This window comes from Seriola lalandi, unplaced genomic scaffold, assembly GCF_002814215.2.
Source record: "Seriola lalandi dorsalis isolate HSWRI2012SDOR001 ecotype SW California unplaced genomic scaffold, Sedor1 jcf7180002054522, whole genome shotgun sequence".
Classification (NCBI taxonomy): Eukaryota; Metazoa; Chordata; class Actinopteri; order Carangiformes; family Carangidae; genus Seriola; species Seriola lalandi.
In genome coordinates this window covers 1,973,538-2,000,493 of record NW_019525075.1, presented here as the reverse complement: position 1 = coordinate 2,000,493, position 26,956 = coordinate 1,973,538, and the positions used below count along the sequence as shown (strand labels likewise).

At 40.6% G+C, this 26,956-nt stretch overlaps 3 protein-coding genes and 1 pseudogene across 7 annotated transcripts; 2 read left to right on the top strand and 2 right to left on the bottom strand.

Moving 5' to 3' along the window:
* The first annotated feature begins 1,386 nt into the window (after window positions 1–1,386).
* Window positions 1,387–3,692, top strand: LOC111660872 (potassium voltage-gated channel subfamily B member 1 pseudogene; annotated as a pseudogene).
* A 4,636-nt stretch (window positions 3,693–8,328) lies between these two features.
* Window positions 8,329–12,891, bottom strand: LOC111660726 (somatomedin-B and thrombospondin type-1 domain-containing protein). Its single transcript, XM_023414104.2, has 5 exons — window positions 12,559–12,891; window positions 11,257–11,448; window positions 10,152–10,230; window positions 9,817–9,999; window positions 8,329–8,845 (listed from the first exon to the last, which is right to left on the bottom strand). Exons 1-5 carry the CDS (start codon window positions 12,791–12,793, stop codon window positions 8,728–8,730), a joined length of 807 nt encoding a protein of 268 aa, XP_023269872.1. The 5' UTR covers window positions 12,794–12,891; the 3' UTR covers window positions 8,329–8,727.
* A 2,342-nt stretch (window positions 12,892–15,233) lies between these two features.
* rdh20 (retinol dehydrogenase 20) lies at window positions 15,234–17,956 on the top strand. The gene is made up of 5 exons (XM_023414116.2): window positions 15,234–15,836; window positions 16,629–16,727; window positions 16,980–17,125; window positions 17,559–17,690; window positions 17,836–17,956. The coding sequence occupies exons 1-5, from the start codon at window positions 15,384–15,386 to the stop codon at window positions 17,954–17,956; spliced, it is 951 nt and encodes a 316-aa protein (XP_023269884.1). The 5' UTR covers window positions 15,234–15,383.
* Window positions 17,957–19,209: 1,253 nt separating this feature from the next.
* Window positions 19,210–26,954, bottom strand: stau1 (staufen double-stranded RNA binding protein 1). 5 transcript variants are annotated; one of them, XM_023414112.2, is made up of 15 exons: window positions 26,772–26,954; window positions 24,680–24,985; window positions 24,203–24,324; window positions 23,916–24,072; window positions 23,637–23,793; window positions 23,352–23,523; window positions 23,149–23,244; window positions 22,436–22,648; window positions 22,203–22,346; window positions 21,930–22,076; window positions 21,754–21,829; window positions 21,295–21,614; window positions 21,088–21,210; window positions 20,475–20,554; window positions 19,210–20,001 (listed from the first exon to the last, which is right to left on the bottom strand). In XM_023414112.2, exons 2-15 carry the CDS (start codon window positions 24,870–24,872, stop codon window positions 19,914–19,916), a joined length of 2,088 nt encoding a protein of 695 aa, XP_023269880.1. In that variant the 5' UTR covers window positions 24,873–24,985; window positions 26,772–26,954; the 3' UTR covers window positions 19,210–19,913. The 5 variants fall into 5 exon arrangements, with proteins under 5 accessions (XP_023269880.1, XP_023269881.1, XP_023269882.1 ...); XM_023414113.2 differs by having other exon boundaries at window positions 23,637–23,790; XM_023414114.2 differs by having other exon boundaries at window positions 23,928–24,072.
* Window positions 26,955–26,956: the final 2 nt, after the last annotated feature.

The window sequence follows — 26,956 nt, the reverse complement described above, 5'->3', positions numbered from 1 at the left end:
GCTTTTCACCCTGTTGTTTAATCTAACATTCACCATATCCCTGAAGGCACGCAGCTGTCCACCATCATCATTAGACGTTGATATTCAGTTGAATGTAGGTTGTGACGTTGGGTGACCAAAATTCAAGGACAATGTATGATGCCAATGTCAATTTCACAAAGAATACTGACGACAACTAAGGTTAATATTTTGTTGGATTTTAAGTTGTGTTGTTAAGCAACCAAAATCCAATGTCTTCCAAATGTTTCATGCCAACATAATCTTGATGTATAAAATACCAACACTCTAGTCGTGAGCAGAGAACTCAACTGCTCCTAAACATGACAATCTCACTTAGCCTACGGATTTTGATGTCAACACAATTTTGATTTCTAATCAAAACGTTAGAGTCATTACAGTCTAGTGTCTTTCTGACATTACACTGATGTCCGGTGCCTGCTGGATCACTAATTGGAGGATACTGAGCAGGGCCAGCGCTCTGTGAAAACAGAGGGCTTGTCTGATTATCTGAGATAATGAGACGAGATAATCTTAGCGTAGAGGAAGGTGTTGAAGAGCCCATTCGAGGACTCTGTCTATGATCATAGAACTTCTCATTTACCATCTAGCTTCTACTTGACTATACTAATTCCTTAGTTTGCTTATTCTAAATCTGAGAAGTCTTCCATGTAGCCATGCATTCCGTCTATTGATTGGTCCCTGGACTTTGGTCCAGACTGAAATATCTCAATAACCTTTCTGATGGATTGCCATGAAATTTTGCACATATATTCATGGCCCTCTGAGGATGTATCCCACTGACTTTACTGTAGTACCACCATGAGGTTGCTATTTTTGGCATTTAGTTAAATATCTCAACAGCTATTGAATAGACTGCCTTGAAATTTTGTAGAGATCTACATGGTGCCCAAAAAGATAAGTCCTAATGACTTTGGTGATCCCCCGACTTTTCCTCTAACTACATACACTGTATTCTGTGCACTTTTACTTTTGTATATTGATTGCTAAACATTATTTTCCACTCAAGCACACTCACTCATGTGGATAAGCCCAGTAAATGAGTCATGAATAAATAAGTGGTCCAAGTCAATCCAATCCATTAGCTCTCAGCCAATCACACACTTAGTCTGGCATTTATTGAAGGTTTGTTTAGAGTATAAGGTTATTGGAATTCACTTGCTGTCTGCACTTTCATGCTGTAATCAAAATCCTTTATATATACACTGGATTTGCATTTATCTTATTTTCAATATGGGTGTAATTGACTAATCAGAATAAGAAATGTAAGCTTAAGTGCATATCTGATATCTGATATTTAACTGATATATTGTATGTCATTCTCTGATCCTACAACCTTTACTTATATTACCTAAATTTGTCTTTCAGATCCTGGCCATCATCTCCATCCTCTTCATTGTGCTATCCACCATTGCCTTGTCTCTGAACACCCTTCCAGAGTTACAGGACACAGATGAGTTTGGCCAGTCCACAGACAACCCACAACTGGCCCACGTCGAAGCTGTGTGTATTGCCTGGTTTACCATGGAGTATCTGCTTCGCTTCCTCTCCTCCCCCAACAAGTGGAAGTTCTTCAAAGGTCCTCTGAACGTCATTGACCTGTTGGCAATCCTGCCATACTATGTCACCATCTTTTTGACAGAATCCAACAAGAGTGTGCTGCAATTTCAGAACGTCCGCCGCGTTGTTCAGATTTTTCGGATCATGCGTATTCTGCGTATTCTGAAGCTGGCACGCCACTCCACAGGTCTTCAGTCTCTGGGCTTTACCTTGAGGAGGAGTTACAATGAGCTGGGCCTGCTCATCCTTTTCCTGGCCATGGGCATCATGATCTTCTCCAGTCTGGTGTTTTTTGCTGAGAAGGATGAGGAGGATACAAAGTTTAAAAGCATTCCAGCTTCTTTCTGGTGGGCTACTATTACTATGACCACAGTAGGCTATGGAGATATCTACCCAAAGACTCTACTGGGAAAGATTGTGGGTGGGTTATGCTGCATAGCTGGAGTATTGGTGATTGCCCTGCCTATTCCCATTATTGTGAATAACTTCTCTGAATTTTATAAGGAGCAGAAGAGGCAGGAAAAAGCACTTAAACGAAGAGAGGCCCTTGAGAGGGCAAAGAGAAATGGTAGCATTGTCTCAATGAACTTGAAAGAGGCATTTGCTCGTAGTGCAGAACTGATGGATGTGGTGGTGGAGAAGAGTGAGAGGCCTCATGACAACCACCTCTCTCCAAGTCGTTGGAAATGGACCCCCAAGAGGGCTGCATCAGAGACAAGCTCAAATCGTTCCTTCAACGCTCAGGAGTTAGGTTCTCCCAGCAAGGCCCGGGCTACCAGTCCCCAGAGGCTAAATGTTCAGAAGCTAGAGGAGATGTACAACCAGATGGCAAAGACACAGTCACAACCCAACCTCAATGCTAAAGACAGAGGCTCCAGAGTAAACAAACAGAGAGATGAGATAGAGTTGGGGGCCATCCAAGATCACAGGCCACCAGTCCTAGGAACCAGAGAGGGAGTGGGGGACATGAAAAGCTTGTCCAGCATTGACAGCTACATAAGTTGTGCTACAGACTTCCAGGAGAATCCACGCTTCCCCCATAGTCCAGCAATGGACCTTGGTCTTCAGGAAGGCAACCGGTTCTCCCACAGTCCGGCTACAGCTTTGTCCCAGCACGCCAGTACAAAAACAGGCCAGCAAACCACTGGGGAGCATGAGCCCATGCTGACCCCTGTGTCAGTCACAAAGCCCTCATGCTCAGAGAATGCAAGGAAATTCTTCTTTTCTGGCAACTCCTCAAAAAGCCTTATCCCTAAAGGAGGCTGCCGCAGTGAGGGGGAGTCAGGCCCGTCCCCGCTCTCAGACAACTCAGTCCTGTCAGACCACTCTCTGTTGAGTCCTGAAGTGTCAGTCTATACCACTGCCAGTAGCAGGACACCACCGAAGTCCCCAGAGAGCACTGCCCTGGTCCCAACTGTCTTCACCTTCCACGACTCCTCCATCAGCAAATACATTGATGCCGATACAGATGATGATGAGCACCTTCGTGACATCTCTGATGCAAGTCCCTCAGAGCGTCTGTTGGCAGGATCAAGCCCAAAACGCAGTATCAACATCAATTACCAGAGGGGCACCAATCATTTAGAAGCAGCCCAGAAAATGCTGGGCCAGAATTGTCTGTTCCCCCTTGAAGGGATTCGTGGGGTCGCTCTTGAGAATCATGTAGGACATGAGATGGCACGTAGACCAAAGGTTGAGAGGGGGCGTCAAAATACTTTGGATAAAAACCTCTGAGGTACAAGTGGAGCAGAAACAAACAGGAAACTGGGACCAGAGTGTTTGTGATAAAGACACCAGACAGACTACAAACACTCCATAAGCCAGAGACAAAGGAAGAGGGAGAGACAAGGGTCTCACTGAAACATTTCACAAATTACCTGAGCATGCCATTGGGCAACAAGCCCAATGGCATAATAAGGTGAACATGTGTGGTAAATACTCTGGGAGAAAAACATTTCTAAATTGGAGAATGTCACTGCCCCTCCTTCAGCTCATTCCTATTAGCGGTATTCCACACCCACAAAACAAACGAGCACTCCCTGGTAGCCAAGAGGTCTGTTCAGAGATCCCTGTGGAAGCAGGCTCGTCAGAGAAGTCAAGTTTTGTGGTTGAAACTGGTGTCACCCATCTGAATGATATGGTTTTAGCAGCAGGGGGTTATCTCTATATTCTCTAGGAAAACAAAATCCCAGCTGCCCACTGTCCCATTACAGAGTCCCAGTTCATTTTGTAGTCTTGGAGATACAGGAGAGGACCTAGAAGCCTATAAGCTACTTACTTGTGCCCTCCATTCCCAAACCTGGCCTTAGTCATTTGCATTTGTTAGGGTGTGTATGTCTGTGTGTGTGTGTGTGTGTGTGTGTGTGTGTGTGTGTGTGTGTGTGTGTGTGTGTGTGTGTGTGTGTGAATGCTAATGGATGATGTAATTATAATTCATGTATACACACTCTTGAGATTGTCTTACCTGATTTATTTTTATATAGCTAAGAGAAAGTTCCTTATAGAAATATGTGATTTGCTAGTCTCCTGTGTCATAATCATATGTGAAGAGTAATCCTGTATAAGGTTCAATGTCTTGGCACAGAGGCTGCAGTTATCAGAGGCTTCAGCCCATCATCCATCATAATGAGCGCTACTTCTTGAACAGTATTTTGCTATCCCCTAGTTATCATGTCTCTCGAATCTCCATCGGTGAATATTGTCTTAGCACCTCAGTGTCATTTTCAAGGATGATAGCGGTGGACCAAGAATTTTTGATATGGGCTAACATAAGAGCCAGACATAATAATCTTGATTGCTGCATAAAGCGCACATTAATGAAGCATGCATGCGCCCAACTGGCCAACACACAAAAACATAATGAGTTGCTTGTTCTTCATATCAAAAGAAATAGTTAAATATGAGAAAATCCTCTAATATTTTTTTTTAATGTTTACAGCTTACTGACATGAAGTTTAGATTGCAGTAATAGATGTTCAGCATGCATTGGCCTTCCTCTGACCAACATGAAAGCAGCCAAAGAGATCACGCAGTTTCAGATAATAGAAGATAATGTACGTGTACAAGATACTGGAAGCAAGGGAGTTATCCACCTCTACCTTGTTCCTTAAACCATCAAAATAAACTTTAATAGCACTGAATATACACAACCAGGTAAACTTTACTGTAAATCAGTTGTAATACCAGAACTGATGAAACTCATGCATGAGCACACACTCACCCACAAAAGATACATACAGTTATGGAAGACAATCTTCAGGATACATAGATATACTTAGTTTCCATGGTGACAGCAGTTGTCCTCAAAGGCTGACAGCAGCTCACCAACGGTTTGCTAATTGGGGCGAGAGAGTCTGATTGCATGTAATGTATGCTCGCACATATAACAACAGACACATACACACACACACACACACACATAGACGCATGCATCCATAACGTGACAGGTATGCACAGTAGTTACATATTAGCAGAGCCAATACTCACTGTGCACATTCATGAGTGCTGTGTAAATGCACAATTATGATGTGAGGACCTTGTACATTGATGTTTGTCTTAAATCTTTGTAACATTCCATAAATAATTATAATTCCACACAATATAAATGATATAAATGAGGTTTGGTTTCTTGACTGTTAGGAACCCACGATGCATTCTCTTTTATCTGTTTATATTGCCACATAGCAGAGACAAACTCTTATATGTCTTATATAACATATAAGTGTCACTTACCATAGTAAAAATAACAGGCAGATTCGTTATACTGGTATTAAAAGAATGAAAGAAGGGATGAAAGTGTTTTGTCTTCTAAAGAAGAGCATAAATGATTTCAACTTGAAACGAAGAAATTCATTTTGCAACAAGCCACAGGCAGTGACAGAAAATAAAATTACGAACACAATAGGAATACTTGAAAAGTGTTGATACTACTTTGAGAACTTCAATTAAATCATACACATCCTTTAAGTTCATGCATAGGAGAACATGAGCAGAGTTACAAATACAGCTCCTTGCTCCCTTGTGAATTTTTTGTAATCCCTTCACTGCCAACTCAACAAATTCTCAAACAAAACTGAGCAAACTGAAAGCTTTCTTAGTCACTTTTTCGACACAAAGACAACAGTAAAGGATGCTATTAAAGAAGCAGTTGCACTATTAAAAATGTAGGTGGTGAGGGAAATTTGTTTTGAAAGTCAACAGAAGGGGCTTGACATACATTTTTTAGTGTTGTGGTTAAGAGTGTAATCACAAACCCTGATTTCATTTCCTGTTTTAATCACAGAGTTGAACCATTTCATATTGCTCTCCCATGCTGAGAGGAGCTGAGGTGTGAAAGGAATAGCAATGACTGTGAGAGGCAGATGGAACAGTGTGTGCGTGTGTGTGTGTGTGTGTGTGTGTGTGTGTGTGTGTGTATGTGTGTGTGTGTATATGTGTTTGTGTGTGTGTGAGTGTGAGTGTGTGTATGGCTGCCGTAAAGCCAGGGCATTAGAGCAGTGTGGCTGCCACATAATGGAAAAGAATGAAGTGTTTCCAATATGAATGTATGCATGTTGGAGGGGTGATCCCGCTTTTGTTTTCTCCATATTCTGACTGAAACATGCAACAGTAACAGACTCCAAGAGAACTCTAGTCATATGAGAAATTAAGATTACTTAAGCACACATTTAATTTCTGAAGTGTTACTTAATTTACAGTTGAGGAGGGAGGGATGGGAGGAGCATCGTTATATTGCAACAAAACAAATTTGCAGATAATTACGCAAGGTTAATTTTATGCAGCATCATAGTGTGAGCTCTTTTTTGTATTCAAGTGAAATGACTCATGTTTTCCCTTTGTTGCAAATAAACCAAAGTATCTGTTAACATCAGAAGCAAAGTTCACAAAAAAGAAAAACAATCATCCTCAAAAGGATTTTAAAACATTAACTTAGGCATCGTCTGTAAAGAGGTGTTAAAAAATTAAATTATGTGATTTTTAAAATGAGAAAATATGTCATATATATCTAATAACAACTGGCTGCAGATATTCAACATTTTCCAGATGGTCTCTAGTGATTTTTAAAAGTCTCCCCCAAGTCACTTGTTATGAATGGCTGCTCCTTAATATTCATGCAAGAATTTATACTTTCCCCATTAAAAAATGCATAATTCTTCACATCACATTGTGAGGTTGGAGTGGCATGGGTTCAAATTCACAATGAAAAAAACTTGATAAACATGCAAGCTTGGTTCAATACATTTTATTTTGTTTTGTTAAGATGGTAACATTTGGTTCACGTGTTAGCTTCTGATTAACTCTTTCATTGCGCTGTACCTCATGAAAAGTCAAGGCCAATGTATGCCAAACATTTCGACATCTTTAAACCTGTTACATCTGTGGCAATTTGTTTTCTAAAGTTGTCCTTCTGAGTGCATAATATCATTTAAAAACTCTAATACAAAGGGCATTCAGATCACACAACTCCCCCTGAAGCCCCCCTCATGTGAGCTTCTGTCCTGTCATTTAGGTTTTATATATTATGGTAGTCAGGGACCATTTTTCACTGGAATATCTCTCAACAATGATGACAATCAATAGTTCATGAATAGGCAGCAAGCACTACTGTAGAGAACTGAGATTTATTAAGGGCACATATTACAAAAATGTGCAACCATGTGCATACACACACAAGTATTGAAATCTTGACACTATAGTACTGATACTCTTAGGCCTTCAGACAAGGTAGTGCAAAGAAACACCAAGCATGACATTGTGATTTGATACCTAGACTGTGATACTGTGACATGTTACCACCATAATACAAAAAAAAAAGAAAAAAAAAAACATCTATTTTTACAAATCATCTTTGTTTTTATTTTATTGGGCACTTTACTCCCCTTCATTTCCAAGGGAGCCATTCAAATTTACAAACTAGTTTAAAAGAGCTTTTAATTTCACTGAGATCCCTGTGGAGAAATTCTGATATGAATCAAAGGACTAAACCATCATGCTTTACAAGGAAAACCCAATCAAGTGACTTGTTTTATTTCTCATTTATTGATACAAATTAAGATGAAGAGCACAGATTCTCAAACTTTTCCATTACAAGACTCCTAACTGTACAGTAAATGCATTTAGCTGAAATCTAAATTAGAGTTAGGTTGTTGCACCTGCTGCTAAATTTAACTGTAAAGAGGTTCAAGTCTTTTTCATCTTTGTTATAACCCCATAGGACCCTTTCAGGGACATGTGGTAGTTTCAAAAACCCAGTGAGAACCACTGCTTTAGCAAGTAGCCCAATTCCACACACTCTGAATCTAACACTGTATTACAGGGTTGGGGTCGATTCAAGATGCCTTGATGAAGTAAAACAAACATCACACATGACACTATATAGGGAACCAGTATTAGAGCATGACACAAATTAAACCTAGTACAAATTAAAAACATAAACTATATTTTTTCTACATTTTAAGCTCTCAGTGGAATTGACCCCAACCTTGCCTAAGCCATCAGTCTTTGTAAAGTACACTGTTTCCAGGGAATTGAAAAAAGATATTTGAACGACCATAGCCAGCTCTTATACAATGTTGTTTGTAGGTCCCGAGGCTGTCTGTTTTGTAAAAAAAAAAACAAAAAAACATTTTTACCTGTTGACTTTCTATGCTGTTGTTTCTGTATAAATGTTCTATTGTTCAGTGCATGTTGTAACTTTGGCGTTGTGACTGGTTGTGATTCACACAGAGCCAGTACTTGTCATGTAAAAACAAAAAGTGTCTCAATGTCCTAAGATATTTCTATTTCTTAAGAAAAGCAACATTTCCCTTTGATGACTCAAAACGAAATAAATCAGATCACTTTACATTTTGATTAGGAATTGCTGACTTTCATTTTCACGTTTTGGAATTGCAAACCAAAGTAGATAGGAATGTGTACTATTAAAGCTTGTTTTGTGGAGAAAGGTGTAGAAGATTTATTATATTCTGACTAAGAAATAAGTATATTTTACATTAACATGCAGTTGTAGTTATATGGAGTCACAGGTTACATTTGGTCATAGTAAAAAGGCAAAACTGACCACTGACCAGCACTCTTGACGACTGGAAGATTGTTCTTGGTAAATATGTACAGGAGGTTGATGGGGGGCTAACAGAAGGAAGGAGGAGGTCAGATGAAGAGGAAGCTGTGGGCTGTTGGGCAGGAGCAGGCCTCCAGCCTCCCAACACGTCTCCACACACCCCTGCATCGAGGGTTTCCCACCGCCTGCCACTGGAGAGACTGTCTTCTGCAGGAAGGAGGGAGAGGGGAATGTTAGCGCTCAAAAGATTTCTCTTTAGGTCCAAGTGATAAACAATGTTGCCATCTAGTGGTAGTTATTGCTGTTACAGCACCTATCAGATCGGTGTAGATCAGTGGACTGGGATGAAAAACAAACAAACAAATTCTACAAATGTGACCTGTTACAACTGGTAGGTCAGTATACTCCATATGCCACTGCACCTCTCAGAATGCAGAAATATAGAAATGTTTTTTGTTATTGTACAGACATGAGAGTGGGAATTTACCTTCTCACCAAACTCAACAACAAAATATTGAACTATTTCTTTTATCCAGTTAAACTAGGTTGCTCCTCAGCAGGTAACAGAGAAGGACCCATCGCATCCGCTAATTCTTCCACACATGTTTAAGTACTGTGCCATAACCCAAAAAAAATTGATGTTTCCTGTCCAAAGGAGCATGTTGACAAGAACGTAGGGTTCAAAAGCAGATTATGTTAGTATTGATCATTATACCTGCTGAAGGACAAGAGTGTTGTGTGTCACATATGAGTAATACCATATGCAATTATTTTTTTAATGTACTCTTGTGATATACACTGTTTTTAGCTGGTAATTACAAAATACTATTACAATATTGTAACTCTGACATAGGGTGGGACAGAAAGGTCACCTTCACTTTATTAGCATAGTGAAGTTATTTTCTTTCTTCACATATAAGCAAAATTAACTTCAAGCTAATTTCATGGCTGAATAAACACTCAGCTGGGCTTAAAAACAAACACTTTATCTATCTGTTATGGTCATTAGCATTTCCTGATCAACACAAGCTTAAATTTGTGCGGCCAATTAAATTTGAATCAATGCGAAATAAAACAAGCTGTGAGTTGTGTTCTGACAATGTTGTAATGCAAGGAAACTTCTTGTGGTCTTACAGTACATTGTTATGAACCACAGTCTCCATTTTCTCCTTTCTTACCTGTCCTCAACATTTTCCTCTCCGTCTCCGGCACAGTGTCTCTGTCCAGCAGCAAGTGCCGGCGGCTGGCACTCCACACACACATGGTGGCCCTCCCTCAGGTACTGCATCCACTGGGTGTGTGGGCCTGCACTCTGCTGGCACCCCTTTGTCAGAGAGGTCAACTGAAACTGGACACAATACCTATTTTACACACACACACACACACACACACACACGCACACGCACACACATGCACACAAACATACACAAAATAACAAAAATATATAGTAATGATACCTGAGAACACAAAAGATGGTAATTTCACATTTTCCTGGACTGTATGGATGTGTTACCCTATAATGTTGTCACTGTCAGGGATGTCTCTTTTCTTCCTGGCATTGCCATAGCCACCTGTGGTTATTAGAGCTGGGACTGCAGAGGGAGCATCCATAATAAGACCATTACATGTGACCACATGTTGCAGTATGGGTCTCATACATTTAAAATGAAATGAGCCTGGGTTGGGAAAATGTTCACAAAAATAGGATTCTATGGTATGTCACATTTGAATGAATGCTTTTCATTTAGCAGCTTGTTCGATTTATTTACAAAAGCTATATACACAGCTTTATTCATAGGCTTCATCAGATACGTCAACAGGTGATTTCTTTTAGATAGGTTTGACCTGTTGGGGCAGTGTCTATAAATGATACTCCATATACCACTATGTCTAAAGACCCAATGCATCAGTATCTCCATCACTCTTATATATCATATGTATTAGCAACAGCACAGCTGTATTCACTACAACTATATGAATCCTTGAGAAAGTTTTTCAAACACTCCTTATTCCTAATTCAAGCAAGTATTGATGTTCTCCTAAGGCATTGAGTAGTCTATAATGGACCATATTAATTAAATGATTGACAACTGCACATGTTGGATTATCACAACTTTTATATTCACTAAGTCTAAATTTCTACTATCTTATACTGTTTGACAATAAGGCAGTAATGAAAAACATCTCTTGTTCTGCAAGTGATTCTCTGTTTCATTGAATATCCTCCCTAAAAAATACCAACACAGAGTAACATTACATTACATTTAATTACTGGAGAATCAGATGTGTAATCTGTCCTTTGATCTGTTATTCAGATGTGGATCTATGAAAAGCTAATGTAATGGGTTGTTTGGTATATTTGATTTCTACTGATGTGTCTTTAACAGGTCAGTTAACAACTAAAAGGTGTTTGTTTTTTTGACATTGCTAGGGACTAAGAAATTATAATATGTCCCAGTGATGAACCTGTTCTTCATAAAATAACTTGAAACATCACAAAATCTGCCAATCACACATCTGACCCAGTGGGAGATCTCTCCTCAGCTGATATAGGATAACAGAATAAAGTCATCACATGATTGTGAATTCATGGAAGAATCAAGCTTGATTTTTCTCACCAAGTGAGTTGTGACAGTGCCCTTGCTTCGACCAGTACTCTGCACAGCCAGCGTGCTCCTCCAGATGTGGACAGGGTTTCCCTGAATTGAGCGGCTCCTGCAGGATGATCCTGCTCCGCCTGCGAACTGTGGCCCTGCATGGCTCGGCACAGCCTGACCACTGCATCCACTCACTCACCACACAGGACACCGCTGAGGGGAAGGAGACAGACCACAACAGCTGAGGACAAACTAAAACCATCATCACAGAGTTCATTTCATATCCCTCATGCAGTATGTCTAGAGATCAAGATGCCACATTCAGGAAATCAGAACATTTTCACTTAGACTGGGCCTGAAAACGTTTTTGTGAAGGGTCACATAGGTAGATACAATACAGCAATCAGTTATTTAATGCCACCCAGTTTTCCGTAGTATGTACAGGAGACCGTGAACGGTTGCAACAAGGGAAGGTTGCAGGAAGTCTTATTCCTCCAATCAGAAACATGCTAGAGTGTTGACCCTCATCCTGCACATGCTCAGTTAGAACCTCACCCCTCAAACATCTGCTGCTGCATTTAGTGAAAAAAATTTGAAGGTGTGAAAGTTTTTATTTTTATGAGTTGTGTTTTTGTCATACTGTCCTGAGCTTTTGTATGAATGAATCAAAACGTACTCCGTCTGTCTGAATCATTGTTTTGTTGACTTCTAGGTGACGTGGTTAGCTTTGTCAAGGTAAGTGTGTCTGGCTAGCAGCTAAGCAGCCATATCAAAACAGCACACACAACATTATTTTTCAATATTTTTAATTCAGAATAGGCAATTTATGCGGCCAGTTTTGCCACATAATAATTGCTCATTTTAATGCATAACACAAATACAAACAAGTTATTTTGGGAATACTTTTGTAAGCCTCTCATAGCCTTAAAATATATTTTCCTATTGTATTTATCATAAGCAATAAAATAGCATGTTGGGGTCAGGTGCAACATCTGAATTCTTCCATTAAAATAAAAAATTGACAATGATATGTCAAATGTAATCATCTTCAAATGGTATGGGTAATAAGCAGATATAAGTTTAATATATAAAGGTTTGGTTGGTCTTGTCCAAATAGTTTCTGAGTAACAGAGAAATGCAAAAAGTACTGCAACCACCCCCAGTCTCCCCTAAAAAGTTGTCTTTTAATACAAAACCTCGCCTACTATATAACAGAATTTGTAAAAGTAATTCTATTATTAGCAATACCTCTATTTGTTCAGGTTTTATCCTAATTGTATTTCATTAAGCTCAGTCTCTTTTCTCACATCATCACACACCTACCTGGGCAGGCTGTCTCGTAGTCATGGCAGCAGTCCAGGGTGGAGACGCACGCTTGGTCGCAGTAGCAGGTGCCATATGATCGGTCAGATCTCCAACCCTCGCTGATGCATGACGGGTCGCGACCGGAACAACACAGGCCTGTTTCCCGACAGTCCGCCTGGCACGGACCGACGAGGAGTAAAGACAGTCCGAGACAACACATCAAAGTGGCAGAGCTGCTCCTCCACACTGTCATCACGACTGACCGCACAGACAACCACTGATGCACTTTAACAAGTTAGAGCAACGGTGTCGCAGTAAATTATTCACCTGCACACTAGTATTATTTAAGTCCTTAATGGTGTTATAATGAGCTCCTATCATCTGTGGTCAGTCAGGTCAGCGGCTCAAACAGTGGCCGGTGGGTTGGAAGTTATTCATGTGTCAACTCTGCATCTCTTAAAGGCGCAGTTCACCACTGTAGATAAAGTGCTAGACCGAAACAGGTGGCGCACAAATTAAATTCATAAGACTGTGTAAGACCACATATTAGGCAATCATTAGACTTTAAGTGTGTCCATAGGATTTTATAGTTAATTTGTTACCTCGCCAAATGCACTGAAGCTTTGCTTATGAAGATATAGACCCACATTGAGCTGCATTTGCAGGCCATTTCATTCAGGACACTTTCAGCAAAAACCTTCATTAGAGTGTGTAGGAAAGAAGGTTTACGGGTCTACTGCTCTACTTGCAAAACAGTTAGAAAATGAAATTGAGCCATGTGTTTGCTCAGATTCCCTCCTTCACACAGTCTCTCTTGATCTGCTGGTGTAGCAGCTAACTTCGCTGGCTCATGTGTGCCTCAACATGTGAAAAGGGTGGATTAATGAAACTCCTATGGCTGAGGTTATTCATGCATAAAGAACAACAGTGTGGACAGTGAAGGCCTCCACTCAAACTCAGATTCCTAGTAGCCTGCTACTGTGTGTGTGTGTGTGTAGACAGAGAGAGAGAGAGAGAGAGAGAGGAGATAGTGACAGAAAGAGAAGGGGCCTGGGTGGAGCTGCAAACCAAGCACAAGTCTAAGAATTGTGTTCTGTGTAAGAGAGAAATATATGTCCAGACTTAGGTAACAGTGGTGGCTTCTTCTCCCTTTGTGTGGCCCTATCATGTCGCCCGAATGTGTATCTGCAGAGCTGTAAAGCTTGCAAAGACCAGGACCTCACCCATTTGCTGCTCCAGTAAACAGACAGTCAGGACAAACTGGATACAGCCGCAGTGTAGACACCAGTCACACCCTCTCTCCTGTTCTTATGATATACATCTCATGCCATCAGATCTTCCCATCAAGAAATGTGAGGATTCTCTTCTCAAAATGATCATTTCTAAAGCAGTTCTCACAACACAATTACAGTTTTCACTGTACAATCCTGCAATTTAAACCATTTTTTTAAAAACATTTGGGTCATGGGTTGTGTCTTAAAAGTTAAACAGATTCAATTAACACAGTTCACAGAAGACAGGATGAGCCCAGGTTGGAATGGCTTCCCATACTAAACACTGCAGTCAAAATATATTCATTTTTAAGGCATTTGTAACAGAGAAACTGGCTGGCAAACAGTCAGACACAGCTCCACATTCTGCATGTATATATATATATCTATATATATATATAGATATATATATATAATTTTTTTTTTAAGCTGTATGTGTTAACACATCATGTTGTTCACCTGATTGCTGTATATACACATAAATAAGCTTTACATTAGAGTCTCTTTTTTTTGTAGCTACATACCTACTAATTACTTCCCATATTGCAATTGGTTTGCTTTTATATCAGTGATGTATGAAAATAAACTGTGAAATAATAATTATTATTATATTCTTTTTCTATACTGCAAAAAATACTGGAGGTAAGAAAAAAGCTTATGAATATAAGTTTAAATATACAGAATTTGAGAATTTCTAATAAATGGGTGAAACCATGCTGATCCCCCAGTATGGGCCAATGACTGGCTCACATATGCATGCTGGGAGTAAACAAGGCTGCCTGTGTTCACCTAGAAAACAAGAACGTGATACACAACAAGCAGCCTTCTTGGGTCTTAATTAACAATGCAGAGATTTACAGTTCGTATAGATAATCTCCTTAAATTCTCATTCAGTACGATTCACGCTGCAGCAGGGAGGTCGTATGGGACCAAACCTTATCCTTGAATGATGTTGCTTCGCTGAACACCATATCTAATTTAACTTTAACTACAACTAATCTACAAGCCACTGTGCTGTCCTTTTGTCCAAGCTCTCTGAGAGTTTATAAGTTTGTAAGGGTTTGTACTTCACTGGAAGCTTTTCAACACCAACTCTCAATTCTCTGACTCTGTGTTGCTCAAAAACTATGAAAGAATTTTTTTTTTTTTTTTACACTGATACAGCTGAGGTTCAGGTTCATACAGCTTCGTTTCACATCGTGCATAAACAGCTTTATGATCAGAATTAGCTGTGAACTTTGAAAGGTGTCCTGCAAAGACCTTTAGGAATCAGCTGTAATGCCGTCTGGCACATGTTATTTTCCTCAGTAATGGTGAAAATGCATACACTCACAGCTTACAACAAAAGTGGTTTTATTAGGAGCTTAGGTATTTATAATCCGGGAGAAGAGTGTTTAAATAAACCAAGGATGGAGGCTGAGGGTCACAAAGGGAGGGAAACACCAGCTTGGCTGTCTGCATCCTTTGCACTCACACTATTCAACACTTAGGACACTAACCTTCACAGGGAACAGGTGTGAAGTCTAATCCATTTTCTTGCACTCAAGACCATCAGCAGCAAATTAGATCAAGATGATTTTTCTCATGGACCTCCAGATGATGCTGCTGGATGTGATTTACTTCATCCTGCGCAGCTCCGTGCGGGTCGTCCTGCGCCCGCGCACCAAGCCCATTGACGGTGAGCTGGTGCTGATCACCGGAGCAGGAGGTGGCCTGGGTCGTCTCTTTGCTCAGGAGTTCACCAAGCACGGTGCAGACGTGGTGCTATGGGACATCAACAGCAGTTCCAACGAGCAGACAGCCAAGCTGGTGCGTGAGATGGGGGGCAAGGCGCACACCTACACGGTGGATGTGACCAACCGGGAGGACGTGTATCGCAATGCAGAGCTTGTCAGAAAGGACCTGGGCCGAGATGTCACAATGCTGGTGAACAATGCCGGAGTGGTGGCAGGGGAGCGCATACTGGACTGTCCTGATGAACTGATGGAGAGGACCATGAAAGTGAACTGTCATGCCCTCTTCTGGGTGAGAAGAGATACTCTTAACTCAGTGTGGCATTGGTATATGGATGAAGAAGTAAAAGACAGAGAAGGCCAATACATAACTGATTTGAATGCTGCCAGTTGTATGAAAGGCTTGATTCATTCAAATGATTGTTTATTTTGCCCAGGTTTGAAGAGCTCCATATCTGAGACACATATTTTCATTTGGACTATTTTCTATCAAAGAAATAACCCCGATGAAAAGTGTTGGCAGTGCGGTCTGTGCATTTGAAAATTTCAGAGATAAAAGTGAGAACATTTTTTTCTCCTGTGATTTAGGTCAATTTATTTTGGTCCACATCTCAAAATCAGCAGCCCATACTGTGATGACGTTCAAATGTTAAGAGCAAGTACTTATCAATGGACCCATTGTATTTAAATACAAGTTCATGCAATGATTAGTAAAAAAACATTATAACCCAGTTTTGTAGGGCACGCAGACAATGACTCAGCACTGACTGATATTTGGAGAGCTGGATTTAGACTTTGAATTGCAAAATGCAAAAGTTAAGATGCTTTACACCGTCAGCTAAACAGAGCAGGTTATTGTGCGTCGGGTGACACATGACATGTAAAATGTATTGCGTTAACAGCTTTATCCCCTTCACATTATGGACTATAGGATTCCCACATAAATCCTCTTAATATGAAGCTGCTCGTGCAACATAAGCTTCCCTCGCATTGAACAATATTTAAGTCACCACAAGTCATATGAACACTGCACAGTGTGTTGCCTAGTAACCTACTGCAAAATAACAGTGTGTGTGTGTCTCAGACAGTGAAGGCTTTCCTCCCCCAGATGAAGGCCCAGAATCACGGACACATCGTGACCATCGCCAGCGTCCTCGGTCTCTTCAGCACGGCTTGTGTCGAGGTGAACCAGGGAGGGAGACACATCACTGCTACACTAAGATATGAGAGCTTTACTGTTACAGTCTTTAACACACCTCTCTACACAAGTTTACAATTCATGTGACAAATTCAAATGCCTGTCATGCAAAAAGAAAGAAAAGAAGAAAAGTCTGAGGTGGTTTTGGAAATCAGAAAACGATGGTTCCTAAACATTTCATTTCTGTGAAGACACTGTAAACCAGCTTTGATGTGTGTTTTGTGTGATTTGGGACAGGATTACTGTGCCAGCAAGTTTGCGGCAGTGGGTTTCCATGAGTCTCTGGCCCATGAGCTGCTGGCTGAGGAGGTTGAAGGAGTGAAGACTACTCTCGTGTGCCCCTATATTGTGGACACAGGCATGTTTGACGGCTGCAAGATACGGTATGTCAACAAAATAACGGTTACTTACCGTCAAAAATGATTGTGGACAAATGGACTGAATTAGACCCACTTGGAAGTATTAAGAATTTGGATTACATATGATATACTGTAGATTCTGCATGTAAACTTGAATATATCCTACTCACCAACACGTGCACACCAAATATACATCTCTGTTGCTATTTTTACTAAAATAATGCAAGTGACATTGTTAAGTTATTGCAACGGTGATAGAATATCATAGAAAGGGTTTCTATGATATTCTGCTGATATTTGAAGCTAAACTGATGGTCGTCTACAACTGTAATCGCCTCCAACTGAAGAATCTTGTACAGTATTTTTTATTACACGTGTTGAGTGAAGTGGCAGTCCTTTCTACTGGCAAACTGCTGTATGTTTAGGTTATGTAAATGTTCTTTGGTGCCACTGTTAGGGAGGAGATGGAACTGCTGCTACCCCCTCTCGAGCCCCAATACTGTGTTGAGCAGGCCATGAACGCCATCCTGATAGACCAACCGCTGGTGTGCATCCCTCGCCTCACCTACCTGCCTTTCCTCTCCAGAGCGTGAGTACAAAGCCGCGCTTTCATAGTAATCAAAGACCAGAAATAAGTCTGTTTTGGAACATGAATCATTCCCTGTATTTCATTGCTAAGCAGCTCATGTTTTAAGTACAGCGTTTTAAGTTCAATTGCACATGTTCTTTTTCAGGTTGTTGCCATGGGAATCCAATGTGGTTGTGTATCGTTTCATTGGATCTGACAAGTGCATGTACCCCTTCATTGATACCATGAGGAAACAAGTGTGTAATACCTCCATTAAGGTTGCATAATCATACCTAAATACATTTATGACAACTTTGGGAGTTCAGACCTTAAAATTAAAACTGAATATCATTTAAAAGGGTCCATGGTAACTTAAAAAAAAAAAAAAATCCTCCTGCTTGTGTGAATAGCAGTAAGCCAAACTGCTCAGCCACAGCCAGGATTCAGTCACAACATGGTGTTAGTCAGAATTACTGCAAAATGGAAGGGACTTTAGATTTTAAAACTGATCATTCTGAAACCTGTACTAGATGACGACTCAGCCAAGTGGTCATCAGCACACCAAAAAGATTTCAGTAATGTTAAGAGGAAGTTTAAAGTCCCTTCAAAATATTTCCACTGTAAATCTGTCAAATGACAGGACAGTTATTGAATCCTGGACTGATCAAAATGGGAATGGTCATGTCTTTGTCTGATACTAAATAATGTACCTGCATATTGTGCTGCATTATGTTTACATAAAATAAAATGATTGAAAACTACTGCCCCAAACACTGTCTGTTCAGAGCAAACTGTGTGTTTCACTGAGTACTTTTCAAACTGTACAAGACATGAAAATGAGCAAAGAAAGATGTAGTATTGCTGAAAAAATACGAACTCCGCACTTTTTTTGGGTATTGAAAACTGGCACTGAATTGGGAAAAATTCTGGGTCTACTGCACTTGTGGATTATGCCTATGTCAGTGCACACATATGTTTACAAGACTGCAGACCAGTGCGTTAAATGTGGTTAATTGCAAAAGACAGCAGTGATACACTGACAACGTAATCACTGCCCAAAAATATTCTCATGCAAGGGAGGAGGGATGACTAATTAAACATTTCCCGCAGCATAATGTGTTTAAAATGTCTCCTGTCATAATGTCCCAGAATGAGCTTGTTTGGGCACTCAAATAAAAATAAGAGCAGCAAACTTGCATTACAAGATTTAAATTGTTTTGATGGGAGCGCTGCATTGCTGCTGGCCAGCTGACTTCTGGCAAGGCAACATTTTTTTCAAGCAAGGCTACTGTTGGTCTAAACACAGTCTTAAACTGCACTTGTGACTGAAAATTATTACAACTTTAATAACTTCTCATTAGTTTATACTTAGAATTTGCTTGTGATCAACAGTTTTGTAAAATGTTGACGCAATATAACCGTGTCATTACAATATGATACCACTGACAGGTGATAAAATATAATATTGAATAATCACCCAGCCCTAGATTATCTACATATTCCACCATTGGTATTTGGAAAAGACAAGTTAACAGAAGTCTTTGTTTTGTGCACGTAAGCACGTAATTTTAATTACCATGGGGAGCAGAGAGAGAAGGGGGGCTGACATAAGGGAGGGACCAGGAGTATCAACAGGGAAACATCTCTGCCACACACAGCAGAGACAACATCACATTACAAACACGCTACATTTAGTCACAAATTCTTCCCAGCCCTACATGGTAATGTAGATAACACTTCACTTGTGGTTGTTGATATAAAGCACTCTAGGAAAATCAACAGAGGTTCGCCAGCTGCACCCTAGGCAAAGATGAGGTCCAAACCTTAACAAGAGCTTTATAATTGAACTATCTCAGCAGGGGGTAAAACATAAAACACTTAAAAACAAGAGTTAGCAGGTCTCACAGAGAGGAAACAAGTTCTAGGCAAAACAAAAAAGTTCACAGTTCACAGAGCTTCATTTTTCCCCACCAAGTAAACTCTCAACTCATTGACTAGGATGCAGCTACTTTTTTCTACAAAGCAACAAAATAAATAATGTGTACAATTAAACAACATCAAGGAGAAGAAACTATTTTTTCCCTATCAGTCTTGTTTAACTGTGAACATTTCGGAACAATGAATATGAACAGTGATTGTTTAGAGCCTACGGAGCCCAAAGCTTCCTGTAGCCTTCTAAAACTGACAAAGAACACAGTGTCTGAGTTTTCTCTAGTGCTTTTACAGACAACCAAACCTGATCATCTAAACAGTGCCATCCAGGGTCTGTGCCAATGTGCTTGAGTTAGCCTGTTTGATGTGCAAGTCACCTTCGATTTCCTGCTTGCCACACCTGTGGAAAATAGGTCAGATTTAGTGTCACTGTCAACATTTTAATCAGCGCTAAAATATTCCTCCATTGAGTAAAATGATCTCTGCTCACTGTTAACCTCTCTCAATGGAAAATCTTTGACTAAAAACAGGTCCCCAACAATTTAACATTTCGTTTCTATAACATCATCAGACTCTAAAAGGACAGGATCAAAAGGATCAGAATCAATGCAATCAAGTGACATCACTTCAGGCAGTTTATCAGATTTTGCGTAGCTCTGGAGCCACAAATGACTGTATACACATTCTTTCACAAATGCATCTGCACTCCAAAGTTCAGTAAACAGGCACTGGTGCGTAATACAGATTAATACATCTTGCAGAATGAGACGCTTTAATCTAATAAAGATATATTTTTACTCCAACGGAGCTTTTAATAAAAACATTAGAGTAATAAAACACATCTACGTGGGGAGAATGTTTGTGAGGGCTTACCCAGAGACTGGTCCATTTCCTGTTCTTTCATTTGACTGCTGGTCCAACTCTGAGAGCAGCTTCAGTATATTCAGTGCAGCCTGTGGAGGTGAAGAACCATTTCAGTTACTGCAGGGATTGATTTTGCGAGGCAACTGCTGCTCACTTGAGTAGTAACGTGTAAAGTAAGAGGTCCACTGTCTTGGTAGCAGCCACTCTTCCTCAAAAAGGAGTGGGTGCCCAGGAAACAGTCTTCAATCTTCACAGCTCACACTTGAGCCCACTGTTAACAGTGAGTCTGCTCCCTTTAGTCATATGCCCATGGTTTCAACCAAGATTTTTTATACAGTAATTTCAAAGAAAGTTCTTGAAATGAAAGTGAACTAGAATTACCGGTTTGTGGTAGTTTCGGATTACATCCCTGTTTATCCAGAATCATGTAAAATATTAACCACTTGTGTGACGTTTTGTCATAATTGCTGTGTGAAGTATTGAGTTATGGTTAAAAATGTATTTTGTGACCTTGGCCTTCACTAAGTATGGGACAGACGGACGGACGGACGGACGGACGGACACATGGACGGACAACCCAAAAAACCATAAAAATATCTTTTGTAGATTTTGAAAGACTCACCATATCATGACAGGATTCTACATCTTTCCCAATCCCATGACTGATTAGCGGTGGCTGGGAGGAGCAGTTAATCAGTGACACAAACTCATTCTTATTGTTTTTGGGAAAATCTTTGTATTCCACCTGCAAGCAAATTAAATATTTCAGTGATTTTAGTCTAAATCAAATGCATGCACGTGAACCAAAGCAGAACACGCTGTTGGTTACCTGTAGACCTTGCACAGACGCAAGAAAGCCGAGCTGTTCTGAAGGCCTGGTGAGGGGCCCATGGGGAAGTTGGTTCAGATTATTTTTGTTCTTTAGGATAGTCTCAGCAGTCAGGGATGTCCCTGCGTAAAGCAGCTCATTGGCAATCATGGCAGTGATTGTGGCTTTGCCTGGGTTGGGCAGAGCTCGACTGTAGTCCTTGGCCTGGGATCCTTGGCAGGCCCCGACTGCTTGAGCCACCTCAGGCACCATGGGCAGGATACCTGCAGGCAGCTGCTGGTGACTCAGGTAAGGCAGCCGGAAGTCCTCCTCCTTAGAACCTTCAAAGGAAAATCACATTTGTAAAAAACAAAAAAATAAAAAATAAAAAATAATAAATCAAATTATAAAAAAACAACATCAAAAGACCTGAGTCTAGTACAAAACATCTCCAAAAAAAAAAAAAAAAAAAAAACTCACCTAATGCCACCTCATCAACAGAACCAGGTTCAAAGAAGGTCACTTTACGCCCATCGCCAGGTTTTTTCACTGGGGTCTAAATATTACAAAAACAACACACATACATGAAGGTTTAACACAGAACACATTATGTCTGCCATGTTTACAGGACCTGCTTGATAAAGGTCTAGCAGTACCTTTTCATCGGTTTTCAGTGCCGGTTTAGGGGGCTGAGGCTGAGGCACTTTATATCCTAAGAGCTCCAGCATTTTCTCTGCTGCGTTCCTCTTAGCCACCTTCTTGCTAGGTCCCATTCCCTCTGCAGACTGGCCACACACAGCCACCTGGACAAGACAACATGCAGCATACACAGATCAAAGAGCTGGATGGGAGAGTCATGAACAAGCAAAGGCAGAGGAAAACAGAGCCATAAGTTGTATAGGTTATTCTACCAGTTACTGTTTACTCACCTGCATGACGAACTCCCTGCGTCGCGGTAGACCTCTCTCTGTCACCATGCTGTACTCCGGCTCCTTCTCCTTCTTGGCCTGCTGGATCTGAGCCAGGCGGCTGATAGGATTCATACCCTGACCATACTCTGGGCTGGTCTGCAGCTGTTTGTATGACAGGTTAATCATCACTTGATGAAGATTCTTAGGGTCCATATTGATTATCCTCAAGTCCACCCCACTAGTTGTATTACCTTGATGATGGACTTGGTTTTCTTTTTGATGCGTGGCAGCGTCTTTTCCACACTGGGTATATGGGGTAGCCTCTTCAACTCCCTCAGCACCGCTGCTGCTGCCAGCTTCTTGGCAATCTTTTTACTCTTTCCCTCACCCTCGCCAGTGAATTCCCCAACTGTGACACGCACTACAAAACTCTTCATGTGTGGAGGGCCTTCTTCCTTTAACACCTGAAAAACAGGTTTCTCAATTTAGAGTGTAGCAAAGCACTGATGTTCTATAAATGAACCGGATAAGAAAGTGGGGTAAGTCATGCATGTGGTCTACAAACAGTCTGGAAAGTAGACATTTGGTCAGTTACACATTCTTGTTCTACAGATTCTGTTCTTCATACCTTTCATTCATATAATAATAGATACTACATTGAAATGCCAAGTCTATAAATTGAGCAGGTTTACATCAATATAGAAAGATATGAGTGTGAGATATGGATTTTTAACACTAAGTGCCAAATTGCAGGGGTCCAAAAGTAATTGGACACTTGGCAACGAAATGATTCTTTGGCACCTGCGTCGCTTCAGTCTTAGTTCATGCACAAAAGAGCTCACACATGGCTGTAGTGAAGCACAGAGCCTGACAAACAAAAAATGTGTAACTGTCCAAAAAAAATTACCATCCAGACTGTATTATTCTTATTATTAACTTATATAAAAAGAAATGTGGGAATCACCTCAAAGTTGACAGGTAAGTTGCGTTTAAGTGCAATTTCAAATACTTGACTGATTTCCGATTTGTTGAGGTTTTCCTCCTCAGGCTCTCCATTCATCTGTCAAGAGCAAAATACATATTAAAAAAAGAAAAGCGGTGTCTGAATAAAACTGCACAAAAGCTTACTAGCACTATTTCATGCTGAGTGTGCATTCTCTTTCTCACCACCGGTAACTGTTGCAATATTGGCTCCTTCTGTAGCACTTTCAGGGCCTTGGCAGCAGCGTCATGTTTGGCTAACTGCCGCGTGCGTCCCTTCCCAATAAACTGCTGGCCTCCGATGGAAAGCTCCATGTGGTATAACATTGGTCCCACTGGAGGAAATGGGTAGTAGTACCTGGACACACAAGAAAGGCAAAATTTTTTCCATCAGACTTCATGAAATTACTCAATAAATTAGGACAAAATGGTTGAATGTCCTCATTTAATTTCCAAATAAAGGAAACTCACTGTTGCATAGAGCGCTGGTAAGGCCCTGGAGCCCGAACGTTGTAGTTGAAGTTTGGTGGTCTCATCCCCGGGTACGGGTCGATGGGTTTATACATAGGCTTTTTACCAAGCTTCATACATAGTGCATTTAACTCCATAGTATGTGTCATGCCATCTGCTATAAAATCAACACAAACAAAACCAACAAACCAAAGATAAAAATACATATGAGCAAACCCTTTTTCTGCAAAGCATTATATAAAGCATAAGAAAGAGACAGATACAGTGGGAACAGCCCACCTGGGTTCTTGCCTGTGTTGCGGGGCGTCCTCACGGTGGGCTTGGGAAGTGTTGTCTCAGCGAGGGCAGAAGCAGCAGCGGAATGCTGGGCTTTCTTGATGCTGGTCCCCTCTGCCTCCCAGTGCTGATCTCCCAGTGTCAGCCTCACTGAGAAAATCTGACAAAGGCAAGAGACAGAGAAAAAACAATAGGTTTTCAGTCACTAGCATGAGCTGGTGAAAAATGAAGACGACATCATAGATGAAATCACGTCATTTGTTTGTTTGTAAACGTTTTTCTCAACGTACCTTGGAGTGAGCTGGTCCTTGTTCACAAAGCAGTTTATACTCAGGTTGGATCTTGTTGAAACGGGCTAACTCATTCACCAAACACATGGGGGTCTTCTCTTTAGGGTTTGCCATGTTAGATACTATAACAACACAAAAAGATCCAAAATAGTCCAAACTAAGCACACGGGTGTGATTATGAGCACAAATACAAAAGGCTGATCCTTGCCCTTAAAGTCTGAGGGCAAATACATAAATAGTCTCGAGACTTTTGAAAAAAAGGAATATAAAATCTGAAATATTGCAAATGATTGGGATATTTAGATATGATAAATTTAAAAAAGGGAAAAACCTAATGTATGTAGTATTTCCAACCACCAATCTCAGGGCTAAACAAAAGATTGCAACTCACTGTTCATTCAAACTATACATTTAATGTGTAAAAAAAAAAAAAAAAAGGAAAAAAAAGAGAGAAATTATTTTTTGGACCAGACAAACCTGTGGTGGTACTGTAGGGAGTGGCGGAGCCCGCGGGGAGAGCGGAGCTCCTGATGGGCTGGCTGGCGCTCTCCGAGGGTAAAGTGCCTGAGGCACAGGGGATGCTGTAGCCAGGCTGTGGCTGTCCCAGCTGTAGTGGGGCAGGAGCAGCAGGCATGGGGCTAGCTGGACACTGAAACTGGAGCTGCGACATCCTCGTTGGTCTAGCTTAGTAGGCTGTGGTCAAGGTAAGTATTTTTCTGTAGCAATGGTGAATGCCAAAATGGGAGGAACTGTTGATTGAGGAGGTCTGAATGTTAGCTCTGCCTGGAAAAAGAGGATATAAGATTTAAAGAAATTTAAAAATTAAAAATTAAGTATACCAATTTTTACATATGGGGGTAAATTACCATTTTTAAAATGTTATCCAGCCTGTCTCCCACAGGTCTGACAAACAAAGGCAACCACATTCACATCTATGGACAATTTAGTTTCCAATTCACTCAACCTGAATGTGTTTGAATTGTGGGAAAAACTGATGCAGAGAGGGGAGAAAGTGGAAAATCTACACAGAAAGGCCCCTGCTGGCTGGATCAGGTTTGAAACCAACACTTTGTTGCTGTGAGGCAACACTGCTCCCCACTGAGCCAACTGTGCTTTTGCAAGCTCAATTTTAACTTTCAATTCTGAAATTGATACATTTTCTACTTTAAATCATTAAAAGTATTAAGCTGAAATGAAACTATATGAATTGAATGTAAAGTAAGACATCTGTGCTAAGAATATTCTGATTTACAGGATAAGATTTAAACTATTTTAGAGAACACTAGCCACATGTAAAGCAGTTTTATTACTATTTGACAAAAGGTAGCAGAATGTGTATATTAACCTTAAAATGTATTTCAGTGTAGCCCTGGTTTCCTCACTGCACTGGTCACAATTACAGAGCTGTTCTTTCTTGAGCCTTTGTGCAAAATCTGCACATTAAATTTTATGGATGTCATTAGTTTCACTGTGAGTTTTACTCATTAATTTACCATTGGACAGCACTGCAGGATAATATGCTTATACTCTTGTCATGATCGAAGTATATAATGGTCTAGAAAATATTCCACCTTTTCTGGCTGTAAAAAACAAACGCACACCATAGAGATTTGCGTAATGTCCCAAAAGTGTTCACCCAGCATGTCAACATTATAAGGGCAACTTTGACTATCAGTCACAGCCAAAAAGGACAACCAAACAATGCAACCAGATGTGTGTCACGAACAATACTGCATCTGATGTGTTGACAGAGCTACACCGACGTTAGCTGAAACAGTAAAACACCACCCCCACTTTTAGCTTGGCTTAAATGGTTTCTTACAAACATTTTGCTCTGATTTTTCAGTACATATCCAAAAACGTGAGGATTATTTTGTCCTCATTCCAGGTTTAGGGTTGGGATGTGTCGATCCCTGTCTGGGTGTTGTGGGGCCCTAGGAACCTTTGCTAAATGTGATTCAACAATTAAAACTCACATGCACTAACTTTAAAATGTGCATTTTGCTATCAAATGTTTGCTTAACAAAATTGACGAACTTGTTAAAGAAATATTCACTTAAATAGCAGCTAGGTTTATGACAAGTTTAACCGGCAAGCTAGCTAGCTGTTACAAATACGAAGCATAGATACTCATGCAGATATTCATGGGAGAACACCTCTCACGTCATTTAACTTTTATTTCCTAATGATTTCACGATCTGAGTGGAAAGATTTATACATCAGACATTACTGCCAATGTGTCATTAACTGGTTCTCATTGAAATCAGGCCGCCGGGTGACTGTTTCTCCCTGAAGACCACGTTAGCTTACTGGCTACAGTGGCAGGGCTGGATGGGAATAATGGGACAACCCCTGCAAAAACGAACCCAATACAGTTCAAATCACTTTAACACGGGTGTGTCCGGGAAGGTGCACTCTCAGCACGTGTCCAGAAGTACCTGGCACTAGTTTATTAACTGAATCAAGTATGCGTCTCATATTAATTCCCATGAGTCTGGACACAACCGGTGAAACTGCTAGCTAGCTAACCCCCGACCCCCGAGAAGTCACAGCACAGAATAAACCTCACCTCGTCGTTCCCTTTTTCAGTTTTTAGTTACTCCATAGGACACGTTGATTTACTAACGTATGCTTTCGTTAATGGCCGGTTTCAAGGGTCAGTCTATGTTATTTTTATATCAAAATGCGGGCGGTGAGGAGGTGGACATTGGGAAGACACGGCAAACACTAAAGAGAATGGCCCTGTCTTGATTC

Bases quoted from the DNA above. Each gene is read 5' to 3' on its own strand.
- LOC111660726 (XM_023414104.2), bottom strand. From the start codon at position 12,793: ATGACAGTGTGGAGGAGCAGCTCTGCCACTTTGATGTGTTGTCTCGGA. The intron at 11,449-12,558 runs GTAGGTGTGTGA...CCTTCCCCTCAG, and splicing joins CTACGAGACAGCCTGCCCAG to CGGTGTCCTGTGTGGTGAGT. The intron at 10,231-11,256 runs GTGAGAAAAATC...CTCCCTCTGCAG, and splicing joins GCACTGTCACAACTCACTTG to TCCCAGCTCTAATAACCACA.
- rdh20 (XM_023414116.2), top strand. From the start codon at position 15,384: ATGATTTTTCTCATGGACCTCCAGATGATGCTGCTGGATGTGATTTAC. The intron at 15,837-16,628 runs GTGAGAAGAGAT...TGTGTGTCTCAG, and splicing joins ACTGTCATGCCCTCTTCTGG to ACAGTGAAGGCTTTCCTCCC. The intron at 17,126-17,558 runs GTATGTCAACAA...TGCCACTGTTAG, and splicing joins TTTGACGGCTGCAAGATACG to GGAGGAGATGGAACTGCTGC.
- stau1 (XM_023414112.2), bottom strand. From the start codon at position 24,872: ATGTCGCAGCTCCAGTTTCAGTGTCCAGCTAGCCCCATGCCTGCTGCT. The intron at 21,830-21,929 runs GTACTGCTAGAC...TGTAATATTTAG, and splicing joins CACTGAAAACCGATGAAAAG to ACCCCAGTGAAAAAACCTGG. The intron at 20,002-20,474 runs GTAAGCCCTCAC...TATTTTCCACAG, and splicing joins GGAAATGGACCAGTCTCTGG to GTGTGGCAAGCAGGAAATCG.